Raw genomic sequence first — 16,427 nt, 5'->3', positions numbered from 1 at the left:
CAATTTCATGTAAGATAGTATTGCTGAAGTTACATTCAAAGAGTAAGGAGTCACCATATTTGTTTAGGATTTTCTGGTAGAATAATTTCCATTTACTCGTGTTGGTATTATCTCGGTATCTTTTAACCCAGCTGCATTTGATTGCATTCAAGAATGAGTCAATGTTCGTTAATTGGATACCTCCATTTTCAACAGATTGAATTAACTGAGTTCGTTTTATTTTATCGGGCTTACCGTCCCATATGAAATTAAATATTGCTGATTTTATATCGTTAATAACATCATTTGGTGGATTTGGGAGAACTGTTAATACATAAATTAATTTAGGAAGTGCAAACGTTTTTAATACTGTGTTTTTCCGATTAGTGTACGTTTACGGTGATGCCATGATTTTAAGCAATTTTTAAAATTCTGTAATCTAGGTAGTATGTTTTTAAGAACTGTATCCTTTTCATTATTTGTGAAAGTAATTCCTAACGTTGTGGCTTCATCGGATGACCAATTAAATTTCATTTCTTTTTTATATTGGACATTACTTTGTTTTAATTTACCTACTCGTAGCACAGTTCATTTACTTTTGTTTAGTTTAAGACCCGATGTAATTCCGTAAAGGGTTAGCGATTCTATTAGGTTATGGAAAGAATCGTAATTGTCGTTTAAAAAATAAGTTGCATCGTCAGCAAATAGGGACTGTTTGATTTCTTCGTCAGGTTCTAGTGATATGCCTTTTATGTGTTTATTTGATTGGATGTGATGTGATAGATACTCGATGCAGATAATAAATAGCGATGATGAGAATGGACATCCTGGTCGAACCCCTCGTTCGATGTTAAAACTGTTTAAAAAGAAGCCATTGTTAATGATTAAACTGTTAATATCGGTATAGAATAGTTTGACCCATTGAATGAGACTTTCACCAAAGTTCATATTTTCTAAGCAAGAGAACATAAATGAATGATCAAGCGAATCGAATGCCTTTTCGAAGTCTGCAAAGAATATTAGACCAGGATTATTTGAATTGTTGAAATAGTTTATGCATTCTTGGATAAGACGAACGTTTTCACCAATGTTACGTCCTTTTATGAAACCAGATTGAGATTTTGATATGATTGATAGTAATATTTTTTTAATTCTGTTTGCTATACTTTTAGTTGCAATTTTATAATCATTGTTTAGTAAACTAATTGGGCGCCAGTTCGATAAGGATTCTAAGTTTTTTCCTGGTTTTGGAATGAGTGATATTATACCTTGTTTTTGAAGCGTAGTTAGGTTTTCATTATTATATGAATAGTTTAGTGATTTAATTAGATGTGTTTTGATATTATTCCAAAATATTTTATAAAACTCAATGGTGATACCATCAGATCCTCGACTTTGGTTATTTTGCATTTCTTTGAGTGCTAATCCACATTCATATTCATTTAGTAATCCGTCACACAATAGTTTTTCTTCTTGATTTTAAGCGTGATTTGTGTATTTCTAAAAAGGGTGTTATTTTCAACATTTTTTCGTTTAAAGAGGGATTCGAAAAATAAACGTTGTTCTTCTAGTATTTGAGTCCAGTTTGTTATCCTTTGCCATTGACTACTAATTTGTGTACAATTTTTTGCCCACTTGTATGTTTTTCAATGTTTGCGAAGTATTTTGTATTTTTTTCATTGTGTTCAACATGCTGTGCACGCGCTCTTAGTATTATTCCATTGAGATGTGTATGATAGATTCCATCTAATATTTGTTTGTTTAATGTTATTTCATTTTCAATGTCGGTGGTATCATTTGTGTTTTTTTTATGCAATTGTTTTCAAGGGTTTCAATGGTTTTGATGGTTTCAGTTTCAAGTTTGTGTGTTTCTTTTTGTTTAAATGATGTGTCTCTAATTGTTGTGTTACGTATATTTCCTTTAATTACTTCCCATAAGGTATTTGGGTTTGCATCTTTATTATTTTGAACTGTATTTAATATTTCCTGTTTTATTTGTGTTTGATATTGTGTATCTAATAAGATGTTGTTGTTAATTTTAAAGTATCCTGGGCCTCTTTCAGGTTGTATATTGTGCAGTTTAAGTTCAACTAGAGAGTGGTCAGTCATAAATCCTGGTTTTATGTTACATGTGTCAATAATGTTGCAAAGAGACTCAGATATTAAAAAATAGTCTAATCTACAAAATATTGTTGGTTTTGTGTTTGAGTGCCAGGTGAATTTGCTTTCGTTTGGATATATTGTACGCCATATGTCTATCATATTGTAGTTTTCAATAATGTTATTTAAAATGTTTCTATTTTTAGGATGAGTATAAAGGTTTCCCTTCTTTTTATCTAATAATGGATTAAATATAGTATTGAAATCACCACCGACTAAAATGTTTTTATCTTGGTTATTATTTATAAAGGATTGTAATGTTTCGTGAAAAGTGGAATCATCTATGTTAGGGCCGTAAACGCTGATTAATGTTAATTGTGTTTCGTGTATTTTAATATCTATACTTGCTTGTCTGCCAAGTATTATTTCGTTAAAGTTATCGACTGTGATTCCTATATTTTTTTAATAAGACAGGCAATGCCTTGTTTATTAGTATGTTGTCCACTGAGATAGATGTCTCCGTCCCACTCATTTTTTAAGTATGTGCTAAAGTATGTGTCAAGTGACTTTCTTGTAATAGGCATATACTATTTTTTTTTCGTCTAACCATTTGAAGATTTTTATGCGTTTATCTTTATTGTTGAGCCCTTTTACATTCAAAGTACATAATTTAATCATTTTAAGAGGTGGAGTGTGATGTAAATGATAATTCGTGTGTGCTTGTCCAGTAAGTTTCTATCTTAAAACATGTCCAGTTTGTTTCTATTATAAGACATAGGATGTCCATACATACAAACAAAAATAGGAAACAAACATTTGGGGTACAGAAAGATGAATATTCCATAGATATGAAGAAGTGAAAAGAAATAATCACAAAAGTGAGAAAAAAACACAATGAACCACTGGTCCCAACTAAAAAACAAACATAATAAACAGAGAAAAACATAAAAGTGAAAATGACAATGAGTGTTATGGTAGCTTGGCTAAACATTACAAAGATAAAAAGAATAAAAGAACATATGCAATCAGTGGATAGTAAAACATTTTATTATCTTTCGAACAGTTATGTTGAAATTAAGTATTTTTGTAATATTTTTAAGAGCAGACATCAATCAATATTATGCTATTTAAATTTGTTAATTTGATTTATTTTTAAAATAACAAAAATGTATTAAAATTATGCTATTTCATTGGGCGCATTTTTTAAATGCAGAAATGAACCAATATAAAGTTAATAAAAAATGAATAACTTTGTTTTTATATATAACACAAATTCACACGTAATGAAACACTTTTAGAGTTCTTATGGAAGATTATTGTTAATTTCATGTGATCATAAGATAACAAACAACAACGTATAATTGCCATTTACATGTGATCATAAGATCAAAAAAATTAACGTATAATTGCCATTTACAATTGACTATTTACAAATTATACATGTAATAGTAGCATTAAACAAAAATCGATAACAGTGGTTATGCGATTGTTGGTTTATGTTATGTACAATTAGGTAAGCAACAAGAGATGTCAATGGTTTAAGTTATGTACAATTAAGTAGGCAACAAGCGATGTCAATGGTTTAAGTTATGTACAAGTAAGCAGGCAACAAGAGATGTCGATCTGAAGCGGAAACAAATAAGATTTTTTTCCAGATATTTTCATATTAAACATGGAAAAATACACACAAATTTCATGGATCAAAGCCTTAACAAATTAATGACACCTTCTTTTAAGGATTAATATCTATAATTGAATTACAGATGCTTTATCAAAAGATTACTAAAACAGTGTTGCTTATGTTTCATAAACTCATAACATAAACATAGTTAAGGTATAAGTAAGATATGCCAGTTGCTGTAATAAACATTATTATAAATAGTTTTTTAATAACTCAAAATGCAGAAGTAACAATTTGTGTTTCTTTTGCATGTTCACATCAAACCTTATACTTGACACAATTTAATTTGGATTAGTAAATGTAAATATTCGTTTGTTTGTCTAAATGCCATAATGATAGCACATAAGATAGTGTTTTGTAGAATAAATACAGCTATATAATCAATTGCTCAAACATAAATTAGTAATTTGTAGAATAAATATAGTTATATTATCATTTATTCATACAAGTGAAAACTAGATTTTTAACAAGCATGTTAATTTTGGAATAAAAAAGTATACTTATATAATCACCTTCAATCCTTTTTTATTTGTAGTATCAGTTTATTTTAATCGGCATGTAGGAGACGTATATATTTGACAAGCATATTTTTAAATAATATTGTAACTGATCTATATGAGAAAGAGAATACTTACAAAGACAGTGATATTGAATCAGACAGTGTAGTTGTATTTTACATCCAAATTTCACTCAACACTTAAAAAACTTCATATGAAAGCGAAATAAAGTAAGAGTTAATATATTATTGAAGAATTGTTACTTATCTAGTGTAAAGTGAAAAATAAAAGGATGATTTTAGTCCTCCACTGTTAACACCTTCATAAAAAACCCAAAACAATACAGCTTAAGAATGTTAATGAAGACAAACAGATAATCCTAAGTTCAGTACTTCTAATACCTTCAATAATATAATTTATTTAAATGTATTTATAGCTTATTTAACATTCACAAATAAGAAAGAAAAATCATGTAATGAAGGTATCTTAGTGGATACATTATTTAGCAATGTGTAACACTGAATGACCATGTATTCAATTAAAAGCAGCAATAAATAGTTTTGTTTATATGTTAGAACATGTATAAAGACCATTATTGCTTTTAAAGATTCTTAATCCTGTTCATGTTACATACATACAGTGATGTATCAATATAAAATCATACCGCTAGGTATATAACTAGGTTATAGTATTAATTACTGTATTAAAAAAAAGAGTATTTAATTTTGCACTAAAGTGGCAAACATAAATTAAGGGTTCGTGTGCATATTAATGAACATCAGCAAACACAAGTATACATAAAAACAGAAGGTTAGCAGCTATATAATGGTAAAAGTAACTGTATGGGAAAAAAAGAAAATTTAATTAAGCACTAGAGTTGTATTACATGCTATGCACAAAAACACAAACTTAAGCACACTGACATGAAAATCATATCATAAGACTTATGTACATTTTCACATTGAAACAATAATATTTCTAGTGAGCCAGCTTGAAAAGGTCAAAGCCAAAACATAACAAACATGAAAAGGATAGGCAACATCATAGTTCAAAAGCAAACCTCTGTATGGAGAAACCTTTTCACATACAATGCTATATTTAATTATTGATATACTACATGAAGTCGTATTTACGTAGAGAATTAATGATGCATTTGATCAAAGGGACGTAACCGTGATAGAAGAAAACCTTCCAAATCCATGAGCATAGCCGGAAATTTTACGAATATTGATATGAAGTGGTGGTGTTTCATTTATATCATACTATTCTATTTTTAAATTAATGGTGTCTAGAATATATTAATATTGCTATAATAGATATTAATTAAGGAAGATTTAAATTAGGAAAGCTGAGAGACAGACGACCATTAACACAAAATACTAGCGCAGTTTGTACAGACGTGTAATTGAAATAAATGTTCTTATATACACTGTTTTTACAAATTTTTGAATTCTGGGTATTTAATCTGCGTAGCATGTTCGTTGCCTTTAAAAACCGCAAATATTTTCCCCTCGAATGACCAAGCTCTTTCGACGGCGTTCGGTTGCTTTAGTCGGACGGATGCCAGCACCTCTGCGTTTAGTTTGGTGAGGTCTTCATTCGCGAAGATGCTTGACCCTTTAAATAATTTAGCTTTACGCAGAATGTCTATCTTTGTTTGACGTCTTATAAATCTAACAATAACTGGTCGATTTGAACCTGGTTTGAATTTTCCCAGCCTATGGGCTATATCTATGTCAGTGGGTTGGATGGGGATACCCAGATGAGAATTAACCAGTGCAGCGACTTTATCAGTCACCCAAACCGAGGATTGATGGTCCTGGTCTTCCGGAACACCGGCAATTCTGAAGTTGTTACGTCGACTATATTGCTCGGTGTTGTTTGCAAATTCGTCGTAGTTTACTGCATCACTGGTCTTCGTTTGTTCTAAATGTGCGTTTTGCTGTTTAAGCTCCTCGATTATTTTGGTTTTTGCGACGTTTTCATTTTTGAGCAGTGTAATTTCACGTTTTTGTTCAAACAAATAATTTCTATTCGATGCAGAACATTACCAAACAACTTCTCTTTCAACTGTTCGACAGTTTCTTTTATCATGTCTTTAATAAAGGTTGAGTCGTCCTTTGTAAGGACACGGGAAAGTTTGCTGCTAATTTTGTCCAATCGTTTTTCGATTGTTATATCGACTGTATCATTTTGCTTATTGGTGACGATGGCACTCATAGTTTTTGTTTTTTGGAGTCAGGTTTTGAATTTTTCTTTGAGGTTTTGCCTTGACCGCCACATTTAGCTGATGTTTCGCTTTTTTCGAAAACAGATGTTTCCAGCAAGCTTGTATTAGTAGAAGTTGAATAGATATTGTTGCAGAAAATTAAAATGATCCGTAAAACTAAATTTAGTTTCACATCGTACATGCATAATATATACATGCTGGCGAAATCGACTGTACATACATGTTCGATTTAAGAAATAAATATCTGGCTTATTACGCAATTTTCGACACATGTTCTTAACTTGAATTTTAATTTATATTGAAATATATTAATAATACTTTTTTGACATTTTATCTTAATTCCTAAATATTTGACAAAATCCTAAAATCTCCCCTTAAAACAGATTTGTATTGAATTGTTCTCTCGATGTAAGCATTGTATTTTAAGAGCACTTAAGCTTAAGAAACTTGAAGATTTTCCGGTGGAACAAAATAAGTGGATAATGGCGTATATTTACTTCGAACAAGTGTACATTTCTTTGAATTTCATATCACTTTTTTGGAAATTGAAGTTCATATTTAGACTTCATAAATGGTTCTACTTTTTTTACAAAGGTATTTGTTCAGTAACTGTCAACATCGATGTATATTTCATTACTTGAAAAAAATATATCATATTTTCAGTATATTCGGTAATAAAATTACGCGATGTGAAATCAAAAAGTACATCGCGATAATAGGTGCCATAACGATATACACACTATACATAACGCAAGTAGAATGATCATTATATATATTCACTACGCATGCACAATTTGCATTCCTGGGTTTACCACGTGACGATGATGATCAATATACTTGCGTTATTTATAGTTAATTGGTAGTTACCTAGTATTTTTTTTTTATTACCGAATTTACTGAAAATATGAAAACTTAACAACTTTTTCAAGTAATGTAATATCCAGTCGTGATATTTTAATCAATATAAACTAATAATTGTAAACAAAATACGGTATTATAGAATTATTTTTTTTTGTCGTTTGTGGTTGACGGTCCCTTTAAGGAAAACTTCAAAAGCGATCAGAACACAAACGGTAAAGACAATCTCTAAGGCTGAATATTTTGAGAAACAATCATCCGATTTATCTGTTGAAGAAAATATCACGTGGAAGAACATAAGCTACATGATCCAAGGAGTTGCTTTATGTCTTTCCAGTCTTGCAGCAATTGGCAGTTTCGCTGTTTTTATGGTTATTGTTACAGGAGGCGGCAAGTAAGCAACAGATAAATCTTTAAAAAAAAAATTCCTGATTGGTTTGCTAAAGTTTCTTAGTTTATGTAATGTAGTCGTTGTAGGCTCCGGAGTATACAAACCGTTCAATTAAATTAACTGATCCGCCACACTCACCTTTTAAAAATGATAATGGCTCACATGTTATGGTGTTATATGAACTGAAAAGAATCATTTAACTATGTTTTATCCATTCCTGATGGGCAGAACTGGGATTCTTTAAGTTTCTGTCAATGTCTGTTTTGTAAGGATGCTATCACCACCGTCATATTGCAGTGATTATATCGGTCTGAACGAACGGCAACGACAACTACGATCATGCTGTATATCCAGAGTATATCCAGAGTATATTTAAATGATAGCGTAACAGTTTAAATATACGTAACATTATATATTATTGTGAGCTACCGTTGTATTTACCTACACAAGCAGTTGTCGTGGCCGAGTGGTTAAGGCGATGGACTAGAAATCCATTGGGATCTTCCCGCGCAGGTTCGAATCCTGCCGACAACGAAATGTTTTAGTGTTAGTAAAGATTTGTTTAAAAGTGTCATTACACATTATAACATCAAGTGCATCACACTGTTGATAATATTCGAGATATTGTTTGGAACATTCTTTAGTTAATCGTTTATCACGTACTAGTATCTAAAACCGACATTTGCGTGGTTTTGAAATATGCCAACACCAGATAATATATACACATGATCTATACAGACATAGTTTTCATTATAACAAAACATTTATATTTACCTAAATAAGTGTAAATAAATATCGAATAGCTAACAGTCCAAATTAAATGCTCAAGATATTTTGCATCAAACCGATTTTGATAATTAATTAAACAGATATGAAATTTGGATTTTTAAAAATACCATTATAAATAAAAGTTACATAATAACACATTTTATTTGCGTGGACAACGTGTAATGTCTTTGACATTGTTCCCTTTTAATCGATTCAGTTAAGTGGTGTTTCAAAACATGTAGGCAGCATTCGTACTTGTGGTGAAGATCTCAATAGGTTTCGAAAACGCGGCAGCGATTTATTTATTTTTTATGTTACCCCTAAAATAAAAATCATAAGCTATTACTTACAATATTTTAAAAATCAAACATCGTTTAAGACACATATTTCAACGTGAAAATATGTTCTTGAATACTTAAAGATTTATGCATTTTTGTTAATGTGTGTTAGTGCTGAAAATATCGTTGCGTACTCAATAGTTGATAATCAGAATGTTCGGTAAAATATAAGAAACAGAAGATTTCTCTCCATTCTTAATGGTATAATGGTGACCTGCAAGGCAGCCCAAAACAAACTGTTTATTGATCTCAGCGTTCGGATTCGGTCAGAAGAACCATACTTTTAGTAAAATGATATTTATATAATTGTGAATTATTAGCCCCCGACGAAGGCAGAGAGATATCGTTGGGGCTCTATCCGGTCGTCCGTCGGCTGTTACAAATTGTGCAGGGCTATATCTCTGAAAGTATATAACATTTCAACATGAAACGTCAATGGTCTGTAGATACATGTATTAATTAGGAGACGTGCTATGCACAATAACCTTAATCTTAAACTTTCTTCAATAATTTATATTGGTACTGCATGATGTCCGTATTTCACACACGTTTAAGAGCTATACATCGACATAATGTATATAAGATTTCAATGTGAAAGTTCAAATTTGTCGTGGTAAAGTTGTTAAGGCGATGGACTAGAAATCCATCGGAATCTTCCCGCGCAGTTTCGAATCCTGTCCACAAAGAAATATTTTAGAGTTTGCTCTTGTATGTTGCCACTTATTGCAAAGCGTTATTTCACATTGTAAAATAAAGCGATAAAGGTGTAAAAAATGGTGTAATGACACAGTTAATAACATACGAAATATTAAAAATACCCAATCGTATACCACGTATTATTATAAATAAAAATCGATTTGTATGTGGTTTTAAAATATGCCAACACCAGATACACACATGTTAAAACAATCGATTATATTTTAGTCTATTTGCAATCCGGCATTCTGCCTTTGACCAAGAACATATGTACAAAAGTAATATGGCAAAGACAGGGAATCATACAATAATACAAATTAAAGATGAGAAAATATGACAATCATAAAAAATAAATGTGTGACTTTTAAATACAACTATGTTTGTTAGCATGTCATCATTGATATGTATTGACAAATGGTAGGCCATGGAGTCCGAATAATATATTTTATATAAAAATCGTTATATAATGGGAAACATAAAAAAGTGATATTGGAATTCACAAACATTCTGGTTATAGTGTTTACACTTGCGTTATACCCTGGGCAACCTTTTATATCTGCAAACCTCTATTTCAAGGCCATGGGAACGTTATCGTATTTCAAGGCCATGGGAACATAATCGGAATTGTCTCATTCGGATTGTTGACTTTTATAAGATATGCGAGCAAGGCTTTTTTGTCATATTTGAAGCTTTTTTAATTGAAGAAGAATTCTTGGACTGTGCAGCTAAACTATTGCACCACGGTTTAACAAATTGGTCTATTGGTTTACCATGTAAGCAATGTCGCACGTGAAATCAGATGTTTTGAGCATTTAACCCAAGCCAAGGTTGTCTTAAGTTGACATTAAGCATGACATCGTAGATTATTTTCGTACAATTGTAACTGGTTAAAACATTCTTCTTTTCCATACAAACTTTTGATAATAATGAATTTAGGCTGTTTACAACTTTCATCGAAAAACCCAAAGCTCTGGGTTGACATAAACGGCTAAAGGCTTTAGCTTTGAACAGCCATATGAATTCAACTGTGTTTTATTTAAAAATACCAAATGTTTACAGATATTGCAAAATTATTCATTTTTATTTGCTTCTAATTGGGTATACATGTTGAGATAAGACATAAGTCAATATTATATTTGTATTAAGGTCAATTTCTTATCTCCTTTTTTACATAACATACATTTACTTCTTTGTGGGAGTTTCGTCCTCTCGCCAGTGTTCGTTCACCCATGAAAGCTCGTGCAATTTCGGTCATGTCCAATCGTTATTTAGAATTGATCCGATGCAAGATTTTTATTGGTCATTCAAACGTACATGTTGATTTCATTATGAAATTACTGACCACGCTTGCATTTGCCAAGACCGTCTAGTGGACGCAAGTCCATAGTCGTTGTTTTATTCCAACCTGGTGAGTTAAACAGTTTTCATTTATTGAACATTGTGTATTATTGCATTATGAAATGTGTGTGAATTAGTTTAATTAATGTGAAGTTCATTTAATTCATATTTCGCAGTATCGTTTGTTTTGTTCTGTTTGTAAAATATTGTCATTGTTTTGTGTAGGTCTTTTCCGTCATGGCTATATTGGTCAGCGTCAATAAATACAATTGAACCTCCACGGCTTTTATTGAATGATGTGCCCCCACCCCCACACCCACTACATATTGATCACAGCAACATGTGTCGCTCAATCATACAATTAAGTTGTGTTGACAAGCTCGATGGATAGAAAGTATGTTCTACTAAACTAGCATTAACTGCAATTGAAGGAGTCAAAATATGTATCGTTGTCGGCGTACCATTTAATTCATGATCAGTTTAATTTTGGTATATAAACAACACTGCAAGCAGTGAATGTCACCTTTATACCACCGTATATATGCCATTTTCTTTTATTTCCTTTCTCAACGAAACCGCTTAGTTTTATCACTATCCAGAAGATTGCATTAAATAGTAATATCGGTACAAGCATTTGATTTTTAAAGAACTAAATAAATTTTATTATAATATTTGCCAGTATAAACAATGTAATGGGTTAATCGCGTATATTAGGATCGACTGTATGTTCATTTTGTTAAATGTCAATACACTTTGTATGGTGCTAAGTGCGCATACGTGTTTAGATTAAGTATTAATAAATGGTTCTACTTACCATACCAAACTTGTCAGTTAAATAAAATGATTAAATTGTGTCACCATTGACATATATTTTAACTTAATTCGCATTATCTTTTTACCTAAATTAATGCAGATAAACGAGCGATTTACATGGATACGTGACATGAAAACGTTCAAAATATCTCATAAAAATGCTCACCCTTTTGAGTGCGTTTGTTTTTATATTGCACATTAAACACGTGCAAACACCGTTCAAAGTAAACAAGAACAAAACAAACGTTATCCAAACTCTACGCATGGTAACTAATTATAAAATTACATTAAATCTGCATTTATAACACTGTTTAAAAAAATGTTAAAGAAAACTGGACTAGACATGCATTCGTAGTACAAGTATCCAATTCTTCGATCTTGGTCTCACACCTTCATTAGCGAGAGTATATTTGACTAAAATACCGACGTACGCACGATCACGATCGAAATCTTGTGACAAAATGGTTCACGTGAGGAGGAATATCAAGTTATACAATTTATTTATTTATGGACTCCTGTGTTATTTAAATCATCATTAGATGAATCATGGTAGGAAATTATCCTTTATTGAATCTCGTACATAACAGTATATAGATATAGATGTAGCAAGTCAAAATGCCAAGGAAAGGTTTAATACTGGTTCATTTAATACAATTAAAAGTTCTACATTTTATATTATGGAACCCAGCATTCAGGCTTGCACTTTCCTCAAATAATTGTATGATAATTGGATTAGCGGCATATGATTTCGTTATATTATTCATTTTTAGTCTGATTGGTTTTTTTCCGCCAGCAAACATGATCCTATAGATTATTTGCTAACTATCTGGTCTTCTTGCACACGATTTTAAAAGAATAATCTTGATATCTACAGTTACAAACAGAACGAATCGTTCCGATACTACAATCCAATTTTTCTAAAGTAATCCCCGAGTTTCATTATCTGCTCATTACTTTCTTCACTTTTAACTTTGTTGTCACTAACGCCGACTATCAACAACGTGGACGTCTTGCACACGGTACAGCCGTCTGATTTATCTCTAGCGTAGATGCCGTTTCTGCCGTCGGCTAACCTGTCGTCATAATGGCGGCTTTGAATGTCTATACCGTTTCTATACGCTTCCTCTGGGTACCTCATTCCTTCAGAAATGTTGTGAATCTCGTTGTTTAGGAGATAGAATCCGTCGCTGGCGATTATCAGTCTTAGTGAGCAGGCGTCATAAATGGCCGCCTTGCAAGGCGTCGATTGCACCAAGTTCTCGTTAATGTACGTATCCCACAGTTTCAACACGTACTCCTCGCGTAACGTCACGTCTGTTCGCATAGCAACCTCCATGGTAACGTTAATGGTTGCGTATATATATTCCGAGAGCGGACTTTATATATTCTTGTTCATAAAACAATTTATCACCGATATTATATTGGCTCCGAACCTTTCGAAAATTATTTAGATCCAATAATGAGAGTTGTATCCAACGTTAATTATTTATGGAACAACCAACATATGTTTTCATATATATTTTATATAAATACATGCCACCAGTCCAAAATGCTCAACAAATAATACGCCTTCATCTAACAATCGTATAAATATTGCAAACTGCCTGTTACAAAGTTTTTAAATATTTATAAACCGAATTATCGACTGTTCGATTCAATTATATCACAATCCAAACACGCACAAACCAACGTTCCTAAATAATTGAAAAGATCCACATTGTTATTTAATGTTCTCTCTATGTATATCTTATTCTCAAGAGCACTTAGATTCTTTTTCTTTAACATTCTCCAGCTAAAAGAATTAAAATGGGATAATTGTGTAAATATACATCGACCGTCTATACATTCAGTTTATATTGTAGTCAGCATGGGTAAACCGGCTATCAGGTTGGCACCTTTATACAGTCGAGATAAAGGATTAATAAATGATTGGATTTTAACGTTGACAGCTTAATATTAGAATACGAAATTGGAGTCGGATAAATTATGCTTTGGTAATCTTCACACTCTATCAATACTAATACGATCATTCCACTAGCGTTATTTTCAACAGCAACGGGCATTATTAGAATTTTAGCATGATGTGTCCAATTTGATTAAGGGTCTGTTTGTTTCTGCTTACGATACGAACATAAACGCAATAAAATTCGTTGTGACAAAATGACTGCAAATGTTCAGTTAAATTAGACATAGGATCAAATTCCGCTTTAGCATTGATGTTGCTGCTTATGAAATATGTTCTTGATTGCTTTAAAATCACGTACGTTTTGTACCGATATAAACGTTCAGAGGTTTACATTTTTTGCAAATAAAATGATTGCCTCAAAATTCCCGATTGAACATTGGAATTTTTTGCAACAAAATGAAATTTGACGTATTGTATATGTAAACGGATATATGCAGGTGTGTTAGAATTGAATTGCAATAAATATACAAAGCGATAAACGGTGTCATTGGACTTGCTTTGAGAACACACTTGATTCATTTATTTAAACCCTGAAAATACTTCATAATAAATTCTAGCATAGTGTTTAAAAATATACACGACATCGTTTTTTAAGTATTGCTGTTGTCTAGGTTATGCAATTATAAATAATATTGTGTAATCGTTGTATGCATTACATTATTGTAATTCATTTTCGACCGATGCTTCATTTTGCATTCTAATGTTTGATGTGCCGTTAAATTTTACTGTTTGTCGAATAGAAAATGAATATACATCATAAAAGTATGCTTATTGACTCAATAATCGATATAGACCCTTACAGTTGTGCTGTAGTCGACGACTCAACAAATATCGATCACTTTTAAAATATTGGAATGTGTCCTATCATTAACAGCTTAAATTTGCAATCAACGATTACAGTCAAAAAGAGTGTGTGTATACGTGAATATTTCTGACATATCAAATAATAATACCAAATGAAAGTATTGAAATTTTTAATACAAGTTATACGAACACACATCATAATAAGCAAACAGAGCATATGGCATCCTAAACATTATTATACAATTTAGAAAAATAATTATATTCGAAAAATAATGTCAAAGTAATAATACAATTAGTTAATACAGCAAATGCATCACAAATGCGACTTGATCACAGATCACAGGCTTATCAACAATTGTGTAACATGTTTCTTTTTGTATCGGTTTATTGACAGAATCGGAATCTTCGGATCTGGCACTTTACTATTTTATAAGTTATAATTAAACACAACTATCGGACATGTTTGGGGTTCCCAAAAAAAATTATATCAACGACCGAAAGACCATTTAAATGCATAAAACATTGTCTGCAACATTAACAAAAGAACCTATATATACTTTTATGTTGTAATGCTGTTAACCAAAACACAAATGTCTTCATTTACTCAACGAACGAAATCAATTTTAAAGAGTTTCTGTAAAAATGATGTCTTTCTTCGAAATCCACCATCACAACCATCGCGTTATTAACCGAAACATTTATCACCTTTAAGCAAATAAACTTTAACATCAAGTGTGTTTTGTGAATGAGCGTAATTATGTACTTACCACCATACACGTAAATCACAAAAGGTAATATCATTGCGGCGAATCGTACGCGTGTATATGTGCTGGCGGGGCGTCATGGGGATCATCGATGGGCTCCATATCGCCGTCCATCAACTCGTTTAGTCGTCGGCCGCCTGTTCCGAATCTGGGGATGAAGCCCATGCGCAGTTGTTCTTCGCGCACGAGTCGCTTGGTGCGCAGGAAGTAGAGCAGGGCCGCACCTATAACAATGCCCGGGATCAGCATTGCGAACGCGAGACCCGCCATCGCACCTGGGAAATACAGGTAGATACACACAGTTAGCTTCCAGTTTATTCACTTGGATAATTACGACTTTTGCTACACAATATGATAATTACAAAACATTCACTATTCTTATTACTATGCAGCGTAAAGTTATTTCATGTAATGTGACGCATAGGGTTTTAACTATTTAGTGAATAGTAATTTCATGCGATCATATCGCTGCTTTATATACACTCTAATGGAGTTACTTCAACAGTTACAAATATTCAAAGTGCAGTTTTCCATGTGATCAAAGCGATGCTCAAAGTCCAATCTGATAAAGTCATCAACAGTTTCAAACATTTTGCGTCCAGTTATTTCCTGTGATTATTAATCTGTTATCAAAAGTGAGTGAAGCTAAAACTGTAGTCGCGACTCAAACGAAAACGTTCACTAATTAACACATGCTATACAACAAGAATAACAATTATCTATGTTATATTTTAATTGTGTATATTGTTGTTGCATTTCGTGTGTTTCTTCATGATTGAAAAAAGATCTGTGAAATAAGTTTCCGGTGAACGTTGCAAGAGGTACATGTATGCACACGATTAACAGAACAAAACTTCACTTGTTTTTAAATTTTACTACGAACTTTATTTATTTAAAAAATAAAACGTCAAACACTTATTACTTTATATGTTTTGCTTATATTAACATTAACGAGTATTGTATCGAAAGTAATTAACTGTTAAATATTGAGGCATTTATATTACATTGCGAGATGTCCGACGTGTTTAAATTGTTTTGAAGGTCTGCTTTAAATCGAGAGTCAAGTTTGGTAATAAAACTGATTAGCTATAAATTAAACTTTGAAGTGTACGAATGAGGTTTATCATTTTCCTAAATATTGCTGGACAGTTGACACGTCAAGCTATTTCTTTTGTACATAGTTTTACAATATTAAGCACTATTT

At 31.9% G+C, this 16,427-nt stretch overlaps 2 protein-coding genes and 1 non-coding gene across 3 annotated transcripts in view; 2 read left to right on the top strand and 1 right to left on the bottom strand.

The window, feature by feature from the left end:
• Positions 1 to 16,427, top strand: part of LOC127861624 (profilin-1-like) — a 368,553-nt gene that overhangs the window by 28,780 nt on the left and 323,346 nt on the right. The gene's annotated exons all lie outside the window — the stretch shown is intronic.
• Positions 8,189 to 8,270, top strand: Trnas-aga (transfer RNA serine (anticodon AGA)). The gene has a single exon. It is a non-coding gene; the product is annotated as a tRNA-Ser (tRNA).
• On the bottom strand, positions 12,591 to 13,025 carry LOC127861833 (profilin-1-like). The gene has a single exon (XM_052400513.1). It carries the CDS (start codon positions 13,023 to 13,025, stop codon positions 12,591 to 12,593), a length of 435 nt encoding a protein of 144 aa, XP_052256473.1.

Source organism: Dreissena polymorpha, chromosome 16 (assembly GCF_020536995.1).
Source record: "Dreissena polymorpha isolate Duluth1 chromosome 16, UMN_Dpol_1.0, whole genome shotgun sequence".
Classification (NCBI taxonomy): domain Eukaryota; kingdom Metazoa; phylum Mollusca; class Bivalvia; order Myida; family Dreissenidae; genus Dreissena; species Dreissena polymorpha.
This window is presented reverse-complemented; position numbering and strand designations above follow the sequence as displayed.

Coding starts and splice junctions, on each gene's coding strand:
- LOC127861833 (XM_052400513.1), bottom strand. CDS start 13,025: ATGGAGGTTGCTATGCGAACAGACGTGACGTTACGCGAGGAGTACGTG.